Source organism: Bombyx mandarina, chromosome A1, assembly GCF_030267445.1.
Source record: "Bombyx mandarina strain Sakado chromosome A1, ASM3026744v2".
In the NCBI taxonomy this organism is placed as follows: domain Eukaryota; kingdom Metazoa; phylum Arthropoda; class Insecta; order Lepidoptera; family Bombycidae; genus Bombyx; species Bombyx mandarina.
The window spans coordinates 7760599-7774542 of NC_143234.1; the positions used below are offsets into that span (position 1 = coordinate 7760599).

Below are 13944 nucleotides of genomic sequence, written 5' to 3' on the forward strand. Positions count from 1 at the left end.
CACCGCCGCCAGCCAAAGCCAACGAAGGGGGGATAGTGTTAATAAAACAAGCCGTGCCAGCCATTTCTAACTACTTTTCTGCATTCTTGCACAAATAAAAGAACTTGTCGTTACGCTGCTGGTTTTTATTGTGACATCTTTTTCAACATAATCGTTGTGATTTCAAACTCGATGAAACGAAAAAATAAGTCCATAGAGACAAATACCTACATAAATGTATAGGATTCAGCCGGCGAGAGAATGAGATAGAACGCATTAGGCCCATAATATCATTCAGGGTTTAAACTAAGGATCAACAAAACTTCGTTCAAATTTGATCCATAGATTAAACTACTTTCGTAATATCAATACAAAAACAAACAGAGATCAGCTGAACTGTGACAATGTTATGACGTGTGGCAACATTTTGTGATCCGTTCATTCTTTTCAATCTTTTATCAATCCCAAGCTAAAATTACACATCTGTATTTGACAGTTGCATCGTTTTTCCAAATAAAATTCAATAATTCGTTATGTCCGTCGAAAATAAAACACGCGTTCCCAATTTTTCAAAATCGGAAACAGAATTGCTCACAAGCTTGGTGAGACAATATGGTCATATATTGGAAAATAAAAAAAGTGATATGACAAATAATCAGCTGAAGGAGCAAACTTGGTCAAAGCTGGCCAAAGAATTCAACAGTTTGTCGTCATTTGTGTTCAGAAGTGACAAGACTCTTCGCGCAAAGTATGACAATATAAAAAAGAGGGCCAAGACCAAATATAGTTCTTTTCGGAGAAGTTTGTATGGAACAGGGGGTGGACCATCCGCCGAAATTAATTTCAGTCAAGAAGAGGAAGTGGTAATGGAGTTATCTGGGACTAGTGTGATGGGATTACCATCTCGCAATGACTGTGATGAGGTATGTATGAGTAGCTTCTAATTATATCTATCTCTATTTGTCTTATAATCAAATGACCACTGATTAAACCTATACTTTACCAAAAGTCACCAATAATGAAAGAACAGCAGAACTTCAGAACTGTTTTCTATTCTAAGCAAAAATATGATGTGAATTTTACAAAAATGGTAAATTGGTGCAATTTTGTCTTTTAACAGATAGTAATAACAAAGGAAACAAAGGAAAAATATGCCGAGACCAGCCAAGACACAGCACTTCCGGCAAAAAATAATCAAAATATACTGGTGTGTATTAATTTTATATAAAAAAAAATCTGCCTATTCCCAATCCTAACAAGAACAGTGCTTTGCAGAATATACCACAGTAGGCCTGTGTCTATAGGCTAGTGAGAAAGTGTTAAGACATAATGTGTGCCAGAACGAGGTCCACTGTCCTGCCTGTTACTACCACAAACCATACAAGTGTTTCATTTTCTTAATCTGAAAGCCTGAAGCTGGGAGGACTTTAAAATTTGTTTTTATTAAACTGATTTGTATTTTCTTTGCCTTAGATTGATGAAAAAATTATTGAATCAGAAACCCCAAAGAGCAGTAATTTTCTATTAAAGAGAAAAATATCTACACCCCTCACCAAAAAGAATCCAGAAGTGTTCAATAAAACAATGAACAATTATAGTGCCTTAGCCAATAAAAAAATTAAATTACTGGATGCGCAAATTGACAATTTAAATAAAAAACAAGAACAAGAAGTAAAGGAGCATGAACTGAGATGTACACTTCTACAATTAGAAATTGACATTAAAAAAAAAGTACTCGATAGTTTTAATTAATTGATAAAATGCGTTGTAATTAAATATATATGTAATTGTAAATTGTAACTGTGTAATTAAATGTAATAAAAAAGATGAGGTTGTTTTCATTTCATATTAAAAATTGGTTTTATTAAACATATAAAGGACAATAGTTCAAATATAGTAATAAATTTACTTTATATTTTGATTTTCCTTTTTTTAAAAGGAATTCAGCTATTGTAAACTACTAAAGTAATTGTCAATTAACATTTGCCTTCTATAACTATTGTTGCTGTAATTGCTGCTGAGGGTGGTATCTTGGTTGTTATCACTGCCAGTTACATCAATGATATTTTCTAAGTTAACATCTAAGTTAGGCATGATATCATTATGCTTGATACACAAGTTGTGTAAAATGGCTGTTGCAACAATGATATCTTGTACCAGTTCAACTTTGGTCTTAATTCCCAATGACAAAACTGGAAACCGTCTCTTCCATATGCCAAATGCCCTCTCTATACAATTCCGAGTTCGTATATGAGACTCATTGTATAGTTTCTCAGCTTCTGTGACAGGATTTTGTAGAGGTGTCAATAGATATTTTTTGTTCGGATATCCAGCATCACCGAGAAGAACTAGTTGGCCCATCTGACCTGATTCAAAAATAGCACAGAGTCTGCTATTTTGAAAAATGGTACTGTCATGGCTTGCCCCCGGCCATCTAGCCACAATATTCGAAAATTTCAAGTCTGAATTGCAAACTGCCTGAGTATTTAAGGAAAAATAGCCTTTCCTATTCCTAAAATACTCTGCATTTTGTCCACCTGGTGATTGAATCCGTATATGAGTACAATCAAGGGCTCCATACACTAGAGGAAACCTAGCCATATTGTAGAATCCATTCTGATGTTTCCTTTTGTCTTCTTCAGAATCTTGCAGCATTATATATCGGCATCGTCTTGATGCAATCGCTTCGGTAACTTTTTTAATAGCCTTTCCTGCTGTCGTTTGGTGAACACCACTGAAATCGCCAACAGTAATTTGCATGCATCCAGTAGCATAATAACGCAAGGTTAATAATAACTGGTTACACGCTGACAATGCATGATTCCTGCAATAAAAAAGTACCTAATAACATTACAGTACAAATAAACATTAGGTAATATATACTCAATACTATATATTTAATGGGTACTTTAAAAAAAGTCCTGTAAATAAAGTCCGCCTTACCGATTTGTGGGGTGTGATATGTCATTAGCAATTTCTTCTAAAATCGTAAAAGCTGTATTCTTAGATACACGAAAACGACGTATAAACTCCGTATCGTCCCACTTAACGAAATTGTTTTCTCTTGGTCTGACTAGATAAGGTCTGTTAAAATACGAATTGAAGTCATTGAGAATTTCTAAATCTTCAATATCAGAATCAGTGTCTTCATTCCACTCAGCCATTTTATAACACTATAAATGCCTACTTTTGTTAACAATTAAATTTTTACTTAATTTTACCTAATACTTATCTCTATTTACTGACACTCACTTTATATTAAATTTACTTTGACAGGAAACAACAGCTGTTAATTTCGAGCAGCCATTTTAAAAAGAGCAGTTTAAACCCAACTCATGGTTTAAACGCTCCCTCATGGTCGTTTAAACTTTGCGATAGTTTAAACTCTGAAGGGCAGTTTAACTTTGATTGAAATTACGAGTTGATCTTCAGTGACAGTTTAAACTTTCGATTTTAGTTTAAACTACGATTGATATTATGGGCCTTAGACGTTCACAGTATAGTGTTTTTTTAATACAGCGCCATCTATGAGATTTTTTAATACTAGCGTGTGTATGAAACCTCAGTGAATTTTAATTTAGGATTATACGTGAAGTTAAAATATCAATTCACAGAGGGCGCTACCTCATTCTATAAAAGATGACACAATTATTTACTAATGACAAAATATTACATATTATTATACTTAGACATTTAGGTTATTAGCAGCGGCTGCTCCGCCCTTCAAGCCGAAACGCATTACTGCTTCACGGTAGAGCGGTGGTAGCTACCCGTGAGGACTCACAAGACGCCCTACCATCAGTAATATGTGTATATACAGTGGTGGTCATATAATTAGAAACACTTCTTATAAATAAAGAAAGTATAACTTCAACGTACAAATGTTCGTAAAAATCAAACACATCCAATACGTAATTGATAATCATGCAATAATATAGCCACTCAAATAAATAACTCATTAAATGCATAAAATATACCTATCTTACTTTTAATTACAAAATGAGTTTTATACACAATGTAGGAGTTTTTTCTGTTACTGGCGGCCTAATTAGAAACATTTTGAAAAAGCATCCATAGCATAAATACCACAAAGTATAGTCAAGCACGGTGGCGGTAACATTAGAGCAGTGATTCTCAACCTTTTTTTTGTTGCGGTACATATTAAACGATTTCAAAATTTGGCGGCACACAAAAAGAAAAGATAAAAATTATTTACTTACTACAACACACTGCATAAATAGTTTATCAAAAATTTTTAATATACGCAATAAACTAAAATATACAATTTTTTTTTATGGATTTAAATATATAGGTATATTCATGTTTAAAATATTTTTCTTTTAAAATGATACAATTTAATAATATTAACATTATTATATATTTGCAAAATTTGGCGGCACACTTTTGAAATTTGGCGGCACACAAAAGTGCCGCGGAACAGTGGTTGAGAATCACTGCATTAGAGTTTGGGGGTGTTTTTCCGGATGTGGAATTGAACCCGTTCGGAAAATTGAAGGTACAATGGATCAATGACAATACAAAAATATCTTAGAGCACACAATGATTCCTTACTCGGACGATCATTTTGCCTGTAACCGGGATCTGTCAGCATGACAATGACCCCTAAACACACGACCAATAGCGTCAAATGTTTCTTTAGTGAACAGCGTATATCCGTTCTAGACTGGCCAGCAAATAGTCCGGATTTAAAATCCGATCGAAAATCTCTGGTATACTGTTAAAAAAAAAGTCTCAAACAAACGTAGTACCGGTCAAAACGAACTATATGAAGCATTTGCTGGAGCATGGAATTCACGTCCTCGTCGAACCCGTCGCTTGTGACGAAGGGCTCGACGAGCGAATTAACCCATAGACAGCCCATTGAGTTTCTCGCCGGATCTTCTCAGTGGGTTGCGTTTCCTATCCGGTGGTAGATTCTGCGAAGCACTGCTCTTGCTAGGGCCAGTGTTAGTAACACTCCGGTTTGAGCCCCGTGAGCTCACCTACACACGTTAGGGTGAAGCTGAAATAGCCTCTAAAGGCTATCAGCATAGGTAGAAAAAAAAATGCAATTCAATCCCCCTAGCGAAATGTATGAAATTGATTGAATCAATGCCACGTCGTTGCAGTACGGCTATTGAAAATAAGGGGTACGCCACTAAATATTAATTATAACTATTGGTAGGCTGCGGATAGTAGCTATTTCGTAAATAACAATACTAATTACTAATACTTAAAAAACATTGTTTTTTATACATATTTGTTGTTGTTTCTAATTAGTTGACCATTAATATTGTTCATACCTTAAAACTGATTTAAATGTTTGTCCGTAATGTAATATTGAAACTGCACTTGTGTAGTGGGATTTATATTGTTTTTCTAATAAATGATAAATCGTTGAACTTAATGTTGTCCTATTTATTGTTTAATTTCAAAATAAAAACGATTGCGGTGAAGTATCTTACATAATGTCAAGGACCGTTGTTAGTGTTTCTAATTCTATCATTATCTTTCTCCTGCCCTTCTCCCAGGGGTTGGAGCAACATGTTTTCTTCTTCCATACTCCTCTATCATATACCATTTCTTCGCTCACTCCGCCCTTACACATATCGTCTTTCACGCAATCCATCCATTTCTTCTTAGGTCTACCTCTTCCTTTAAAGCCTTCCACATTCATAGTTAAAACTCTCCTACCTTTTCCTCGAAAGCCTTCCACATTCATAGTTAAAACTTTCAATAACGAACCACGAAATTAGTTCATTTCCCCAAAAAAAAAATCTCTATTATCGGCGAGTACTCAGCTTACTTTCGGTTTGTCGACGACACGTGATTACGGTCGAGAGGTTGGAGGACCTCAGTAAGATGCTCAACGACTTCAGTAGGGCTTTTGTCCGAGTGGGCCTTAGTGGACAAATCGGAAATTATGTCGAGCGCCCATGTAATATCCATCCCAGTAAAGATCGGAAGCTTTATGCTCGAAGCTGTTGACGAATACGTCTACCTGGGACAAATTATCCAACTAGGATCACCTATATCACCATTTATCTCTTTCTCGAAGTAAGTCGTCAAATCCAACAACTAGGTTGGGCAGCGTTACGGAAGCTGCGTAAAATTTTCTCCCCCAAATACCGCAGTGTCTCAAGACGAAAGTCTGTGGATCAGTGTGTGTTTCCAATGATGACATACGGCAGTGAGCTGTGGTCGCTGACAATAGGCTTTATCAGAAAGCTCAAAGTCACTCAAAGAGGATTGGAGAGGGTTATGCTCGAAGTTTCCCTGCGAAATCGAATCGGAAAGGAGCTGAAGAATCGACATAGCCCGAAGGTTTGCTAGATGGAAGTGGCAGTGGATAGGGCACATTGCTCGTAGAACAGCAAGCCGCTGGGGCCAAAAAGTTTTAGAGTGGCGGCTGCGTACCGGAAGACGTGGCGTGGGCAGGCCTCCCACGTGGTAAACCGATGACATTTTAAGAGTCCGCTGGATGCAGACTGCTCAAGACCGGTAGTTATGGCGAATTTTGGGAGTGGCCTATGCCCAGCAGTGGATGTCTGTATGCTGCTGATAATAATGTTGAGCCGGTGCAGCGTCAGCTCCATTATTCATCCCATATAAATATCTCTCGAACCCTAAATAGCGAGTATTTTTTGAAGTGTTTAAAATGACTTAATACCCATAATCCTCGTCCCTGCTTATGGCCCTCAACTCCATGACTACTTAAGAAGTTAAAACACTTGAAGTTGTTACTCAGTATACCGACGATTCGCGTATTCGAAGATCGACTCGTATCGATCCCTTGACCTAGTTCCCGGTGCAGCCCGGTCATGGCTTAAGGGGAATAATCAACGAGATAATAGAACAAGATCATACATACAATAGTCAGATTTGACATAGATAAATTTTAAATAATTGCAGTAGTTATAAAAACAGTAATTGTACTAGTTCTAGTAATTGTAGTAACTATAATTGAGACCTTAGAACTTATATCTCAAGGTTGGTGGCGCATTTACGTTGTAGATGTCTATGGGCTCCAGTAACCACTTAACACCAGGTGGGCTGTGAGCTCGTCCAACCATCTAAAGTGGTGTTAAGTGGTTACTGGAGCCCATAGACATCCACAACGTAAATGCGCCACCCACCCATCTAGAGAGACCATATCAGCGTCACCGGGCTAGTAGGTGGGCTCATGGGGCTCAAACCTGACGATGTTGCTAACACGAACCCTAGCAAGAGCCGTGCTTCGCAGAATCTAGCACCGGATCGGAAACGCGACCCACTGAGAAGATCCGGCGAAAAACTTAGTGGGCTGTGTGTGTGGGTTAATTTACTCGCCGAGCCCTTCGTCGCAAGTGACGGGTTCCACCGGTTTAGTATAGGGCTTTTAGTTCAAAGTTCAAGCTGGTAAACGGATGCTAACAATATTCCTTGCTTTTCTCTATTTCATGACGAGCAGTGGCGCCCTTTAATAATTACTTAAATGACAACGAAAGCCTATAGATATTACATAATGAATCTACCGGCACCGATCTTGAGACGTAAGGTTGGTCTCATTTGTATTATGATAGCCATTCGAGCTCACAATACATTTAATACTTATACAATAATGTTTTATTGCTTAGATGAGTGGACGAGCTCATGGCCCACCTTTTGTTAAGTTACCGTAGCTCATAGACATCTACAACGTAAATGTCAATACAACGGCTGCCCCACTCTTCAAACCGAAACGCATTACTGCTTCACCGCAGAAATAGGCAGGGCGGTGGTAGTTACCCGTGCGGACTCACAAGAGCTCCTACCACCAGCAAGTACAAGTTTGTTTATAGCTGACGGTAGAGGCAAATTGAAATTCTCAGTTTTAAACCGACCCTTAAGCAAAAATGTCATGAACGTAACATTTCGCCTAATCTTCGTGAGTACAAAAGGCACCCACCCTCAATATTTTGTTTGCCTCGCGAAATGAAGTTGTATTTATTTTTCTTAAAAATTTTCGGAAAAATAACGGTGTGCTTTTTAGACCGACTTCAAATAAAAACTGAGTGTTTTAAGTTCGGACGTAAATTTATTTTAACTAGAGGTCCCGCAGTAGTCGAAATTCGACTATAATTAATTGGAATTGTAAGTTTGTACACTATTATGATTGTATTTTATACTTCTATAATCACAAATTTCGCCAAGGCTACTCTATAAAAAAATATTAATAAAGACAAAAAATATTTAATCTATTCTCAATTTGACCACAGACGTCAAGAACAATAAATAGTATGCATGCGTGTGTGCGTCAAATACATGGTATGTAATGTGTGTAATGTTTTCTTTATTGATTTAATGTATCTTTTATGCATTATTTTAAAAAAATATTAGCATTGTGCACTTCTTCTCTATATTCTCTATAAGTGTGGAAAATTTCATACTCCTCCGTCCGCGCAATTTTCGTAAAAAGGGATACAAAGTTTTTGCTTCACGTATTAATATATAGATTCAGTAATTATGATTCGTATTGTCGTGTTTTACTGTTTCATATAATATTTGTTAAGAACAATGAAATTAATTTGATTGAGTTGCCATTATTTTGTGATTAAATTATTAATACTAATTATGACTTACTTTTTGGGAGTTTTTTTCTAATTGTTTTGTTTATTATCGCTATTATATTTGAGTACGGTGGTGAGTAATCAACTTAATAATGCATTAATCACTCTGTGACAATAGTGAGCACCCCTGAATACATTTCACGTTTTCGTGAGCACAAATATACGACAAAGTTAAAAACGAATTCTAATCTTGACAGTACTAAATTTCACTACCGTTAGATAGTCTTCGAATCTCAATATATTTTTAATAGACTTCAAAAAAAGTGGTTCTTAGTTCGACTTTTTTTGTTAACTCAGGACACTTTTACGTAAACCCATTTTGAAGAATCGTTTAATTAGTTTTAAGAGTTGATGCTTCTCATAAGCTTCCATTTAAATATTATCAAGATATCTGACTATTTGTTTTTAAGTTTTCTTTAATAATACTTTTTTTTTGTTATTAATTCCCTTCAATGATGTGCTCATTCTATTTCGTTAGTCAGTTTCCTTTTTTTGTTAATATCTTTATTATTTTTTCCAGTGACGATTATTCTATGTTGTCATTTAGAAAGTTTTTTTTTTGTAATGTCATCTGCTTATAAATAGGCAAAGATAAAAAGATTAAACACCATTTTCTCTCCATTTCAGTGTCTATTGACGTGTATTTTTAATATTATCTAAGTGCATTCTATCTGCTGAATTCGTTCGCAAATATTACAACTATTTATCCGACTGTCTCCTTGTCAACTTCGTGAATGATGTATGAAAACACGCGAACTTAGCACAGTAAAGAGGGCAGTACGGTCGCGACAAGTCCCACGGGAGTCATTCGACATCCGGGGGGGAACGCGGATATGACGAGACCAGGATGTACGCACACACGCTGTGTTACCGAACATATATCCTGAGATATATCCTGAAATTAACTTCATGACTTGCACGACGTATCCGTGCATATGTTAACGGGTATTGGCTTGTGTTTGAAAAATTACTGAATTAATTTTATTAAATGGAACTATCTTATCTATGGAAGTCATCTCTTTTTTCCAGACTTTTTTTTTTACCTACCTATTCGCCGGTAGCAGACTATTTCAGCCACGTTCTGACGGGTAGGTGAGTTTACGGGCTCAACCCGAGAGAATTTTCTAACACTAGCCCTAGGCAGAGCAGTGCTTCGCAGAATCTACCACCGGATCCAGTCCAATCCGGTCTGGTAGCAGGAGCAGGAGCAGGAGCAGGTTGAGCCCCATAAACTCACCTACCAGTCACAGCGTACCTGGAATAACCCCTTAGGCTGCCAGCGAATAAATAGGGGGGAAAATCACTAGATTAATCTCGTGAGCTCATCTATCGAAGACGAATACTAATACTAGTCGAAGTTATAAAAAAAACGACTTAAATACAGATTTAATATTTTAATATTTCGAGCTGGACAGTCTTCTATTAATAAATTCTAATAATAAATCTACAAATCACATTTCTACCACGCGATCCGGGTTGAAGGTTCGGACAGGATTCAATTATATTCAGATGTCGACCCCATGACTCGGGGTGGCGATGTTCAAGTTGTGACGTCGCTGAATACCACAAATCAGTCAGCCGCACGTAGAAAAAAATACATACAAATATTATATCGTCAATATACGGCATTTCTAGCTAGCTATCTTCGGATTTATTCTGTGACCTGTAATCTCCTGTGCACTGAATATTTCAACTCGCGATATGGGAAGTAATCAGCTCGCGGTCGTGAAGGAAACCGACGTGTTTCCTACATTGAGTTTCTTTCTTTGCTCTATATAATTGTAAGCTAGACATTATTTAGAATACTTGAGGTAATAAATAAAAATCACTAAAAATTATCTCCGTACTGTTATATATGTACGTACTATTACTAGGTCAAAGTTTGAATAGATTTGTTGGACTTTTTCAAGGTTGGGGGGTTCCATGCATTTTTCGACAACTATAGGCTTCGGCAGCCACTTAATAGCCGATGAGCCGTGAGCCATGGCCAGTCTAATAACTGCAAAAACACTCGTGAATAACAAACAAGAGATAGTAATTAATATTATTTTTAGCCTAATGTCATGTTAGGGTCATGACTTATGCAGGTGTAGTTAGTGCTAGAATGTGCGGCCCGAACTCACATAGCTCCTGTCCAGGTAATCCGATGCCGTATTTTGCAGAATAGCCGTCGGAGTAGCATGATACTTGAAGAAAGTAGATCTTCACGACGACTTCCGATCAGAATCTTAAGTATCTGTGTGCTTAGTGCGAGTTTTTTAACGTTATCGATAGCGTAAAAGTTAGCTCATATTTGTATGGAATGGGATCGTTCGCCTACGTTTGCCGCTAGGGGCGCTGTTCCAACTGCATACATAATTATACATAATTTGGTTAACTTTTACGCTATCGACAACGTTAAGAAACTCGCACTAAGCACTCTGTAGACAGCGTTAGAACGCTTCTTCGAAAAAGCTGTGCAACATCACTATGATAGTTATCACCCTGTTATGGTGGTCCCCTCTCATTAAATATCTAACACAGGCGACGAGGCAAACGGGACATTGGATATAATTATTAATCTGTCATCGGTACTTGATACGTGTCTAAATTATCTAGTCAATCGCAAGTCTTGAATTGTTTGAGATGATCCCCTCATCTCCTTTTTATCATCGCACCTCCCGCCATCGGAGCAGAGTTCATCCATATCATCTGGAACCGCTGCGTTCATCGACAGTGCATTTCCAGAGGTCTTTTTTGCGACGTACCATCCGGTTATGGAATGAGCTCCCCTCCACGGTGTTTCCTAAGCGATATGACATGTCCTTCTTTAAAAGAGGCTTGTGGAGAGTATTAAGCGGTAGGCAGCGGCTTGGCTCTGCCCCTGGCATTGCTGAAGTCCATGGGCGACGATAACCACTCACCATCAGGTGGGCCGTATGCTCGTCTGCCTGCCAGGGCAATAAAAAAAATAAAAAAAAGATTCTACACTACTCTCGCTAGGGCTAGTGTTAGCAAATTCTCTCAGGTTGACCCCGCCAGCTCACCCACCCGTCCGGGAGTAGCTGGAATAGCCTCTCAGGCTACCAGTGATTAGGTAACGAAAAAAAAGGAGTTCAATGAATGCTTTGACAGATAGTACATACTGGTCAAGCCATAAGCTTCAAAATACGTTGCGAGATTTCCTTGTATAGATAGAAAGCTAGAACCACATATTCAGTGTATGGGTATAGGTTCGTCCATCGGTAGTGCGTTTCGCGTTTTTTTATCATTTTTTTAATTGCTTTGATGGGTGGACGAGCTCACAGCCCACCTGGTGTTAAGTAGTTACTGAAGCCCTAGACATCTACAACGTAAATGCGCCACCCACCTTGAGATATAAGTTCTAAGGTCCCATTATAGTTACAACGGCTGCCCTACCCTTCAAACCGAAACGCATTACTGCTTCACGGCAGAAATAGGCAGGGTGGTGGTACCTACCCGCGCGGACTCACAGTAATCACGCAAATTATAATTTTGCGGGTTTGATTTTTTTTACACGATGTTATTCCTTCACCGTGGAAATCTATCGTGAACATTTGTTGAGTACGTATTTCATTAGAAAAATTGGTACCCGCCTGGGATTCGAACACCGGTGCATCGCTCAACACGAATGCACCGGACGTCTAGGCCACGACGACTGCAAATCGTATTTGTGTTTGTACCGTTGAGTGCCGAATAAGTACACTTATTTTATAATAGATGATTTAATTGTTATCCTGTATTTATCTGTAAAGAAAACTAGATTTATTAGCATTTGTTACGAAATTAAAATAATACATAATACAGAAACCGGTCGGCCCCCAATTTGAAAACAAAAGAAGAACGCAAACAAAACTAGAAACTCGTAATTTCCTTTTAAATTAAACATTATAAGAAAAAAACAAAAGTTCAAGCGAAATTCTGTTTTATTCTGAAAACCATAAGGTGGAGTTCGTGATATCAAAGCTTTGGCTTAACTAAATTCCGGCGGTCAAAAGGTTTTGACCGTACTACAATTTATCGAAAATGATATACTTTAATTAATATCTCCTCGATATATAAAAATGAATTGCTGTTCGTTAGTCTCGCTAAAACTCGAGAACGACTGGAGCGATTTGGTTAATTTTGGTCTTGAATTATTTGTGGAAGTCCAGGGAAGGTTTAAAAGGTAAATAAATATGAAAATGCTCCGAATTAAATAAAAATAACAATTTTGTTTTTCCTTTGATGTGTCCCCCGTCGGACGGATTCCATTCATTTGTTTTAAATTTATTTTATACAAAAGTTTAGGTCTTTTATTTCTCGATTGAGGCACTACGAAGTCTGCCGGGTCAGCTAGTAATGTAATATATATGTCTCCCTAATGATTTACATTGATTAGATTTGCGTAGATGAAGTAAAGCGAAGAATCGCAGCGGACAGGCTAAAGAAAATATGGTAGAACAGGAACATCACCAAAGCCACAAAGATCTGGGTCGTACGAACTCATGTTTTCCCCACACTTTTATAGCCTGCGGAGACGTGTAACGCGGTAGGTCGAGAAAAAGAAAGTCGATGCTCTGGAGATGTGGTGCTGGAGAGCAATGCTTGGAATTTCATGGACCGAACTTCGGACCAATATCTCCATTCTTCAAGAGCTCAGCATTAAGCAGCATTTTTTGACGCTCGTACATGGGCGCATACTATCATTTTTTGGACGTTTCCCGGCGGGGAAATAGAGCCATAGAGCGCCTTGTCGTTCAAGACAAAGTAGAAGGCACCAGACCTCGTGGAAGGTTGCCTGTGCGATGAGCCGAATAATATTTATATTCTTGCTGGCAATGCACAGTCAACTGCAGAATTGTGTTGATATCTCAAGTTAATTCAATAAACATTTGTTAATCTATATATTAAGATTTAAAAAAAATAAATGACGATAGTGGTCAAGTTAACTAACTACATGATTTTTCGGGTTTGTGTCCTGCCGTAAGAATATATATTTTTTTTAAAAGAAAAGAAGAAATTAATACCACTATTAATTACTAATACATACCAAAAATTAACAACATTACTTAATTACACTTTATAATATCGACGGGTGAAAGCCATATGCGACATTTTTGCAACTTTACAGGAGGGCCATTTAAAGTTTTTAAATGGTGTAAACTTTATTGAAGTTCAAAATTAAAAACATCGAACTGTTCATGCTAATACCAAATAAAAAGCTTTCAGCGATGGACATCGATCGACGTGGCTATGCCTCTCTTAATGCTAATGTCTGTTAGCGAAGGGAACCAATTAGAACTAGATAAATCGTAAACTCTTCTAGCTTCAATGGCAACGAAACTTTCTGCTGTGTCACACCAGATGTTCTTACCTACACTCCCGTTTTTCACGA

The 13944-nt window shown here is 37.5% G+C and overlaps 1 protein-coding gene across 1 annotated transcript; it reads left to right on the forward strand.

Moving 5' to 3' along the window:
- Positions 1 to 375: 375 nt before the first annotated feature.
- Positions 376 to 3150, forward strand: LOC149499495 (uncharacterized). The gene is made up of 3 exons (XM_089739786.1): positions 376 to 902; positions 1100 to 1186; positions 1453 to 3150. Exons 1-3 carry the CDS (start codon positions 513 to 515, stop codon positions 1729 to 1731), a joined length of 756 nt encoding a protein of 251 aa, XP_089595912.1. The 5' UTR covers positions 376 to 512; the 3' UTR covers positions 1732 to 3150.
- The last annotated feature ends 10794 nt before the right edge of the window (positions 3151 to 13944 follow it).

Bases quoted from the DNA above. Each gene is read 5' to 3' on its own strand.
- LOC149499495 (XM_089739786.1), top strand. From the start codon at position 513: ATGTCCGTCGAAAATAAAACACGCGTTCCCAATTTTTCAAAATCGGAA. The intron at 903-1,099 runs GTATGTATGAGT...GTCTTTTAACAG, and splicing joins CTCGCAATGACTGTGATGAG to ATAGTAATAACAAAGGAAAC. The intron at 1,187-1,452 runs GTGTGTATTAAT...TCTTTGCCTTAG, and splicing joins AAAATAATCAAAATATACTG to ATTGATGAAAAAATTATTGA.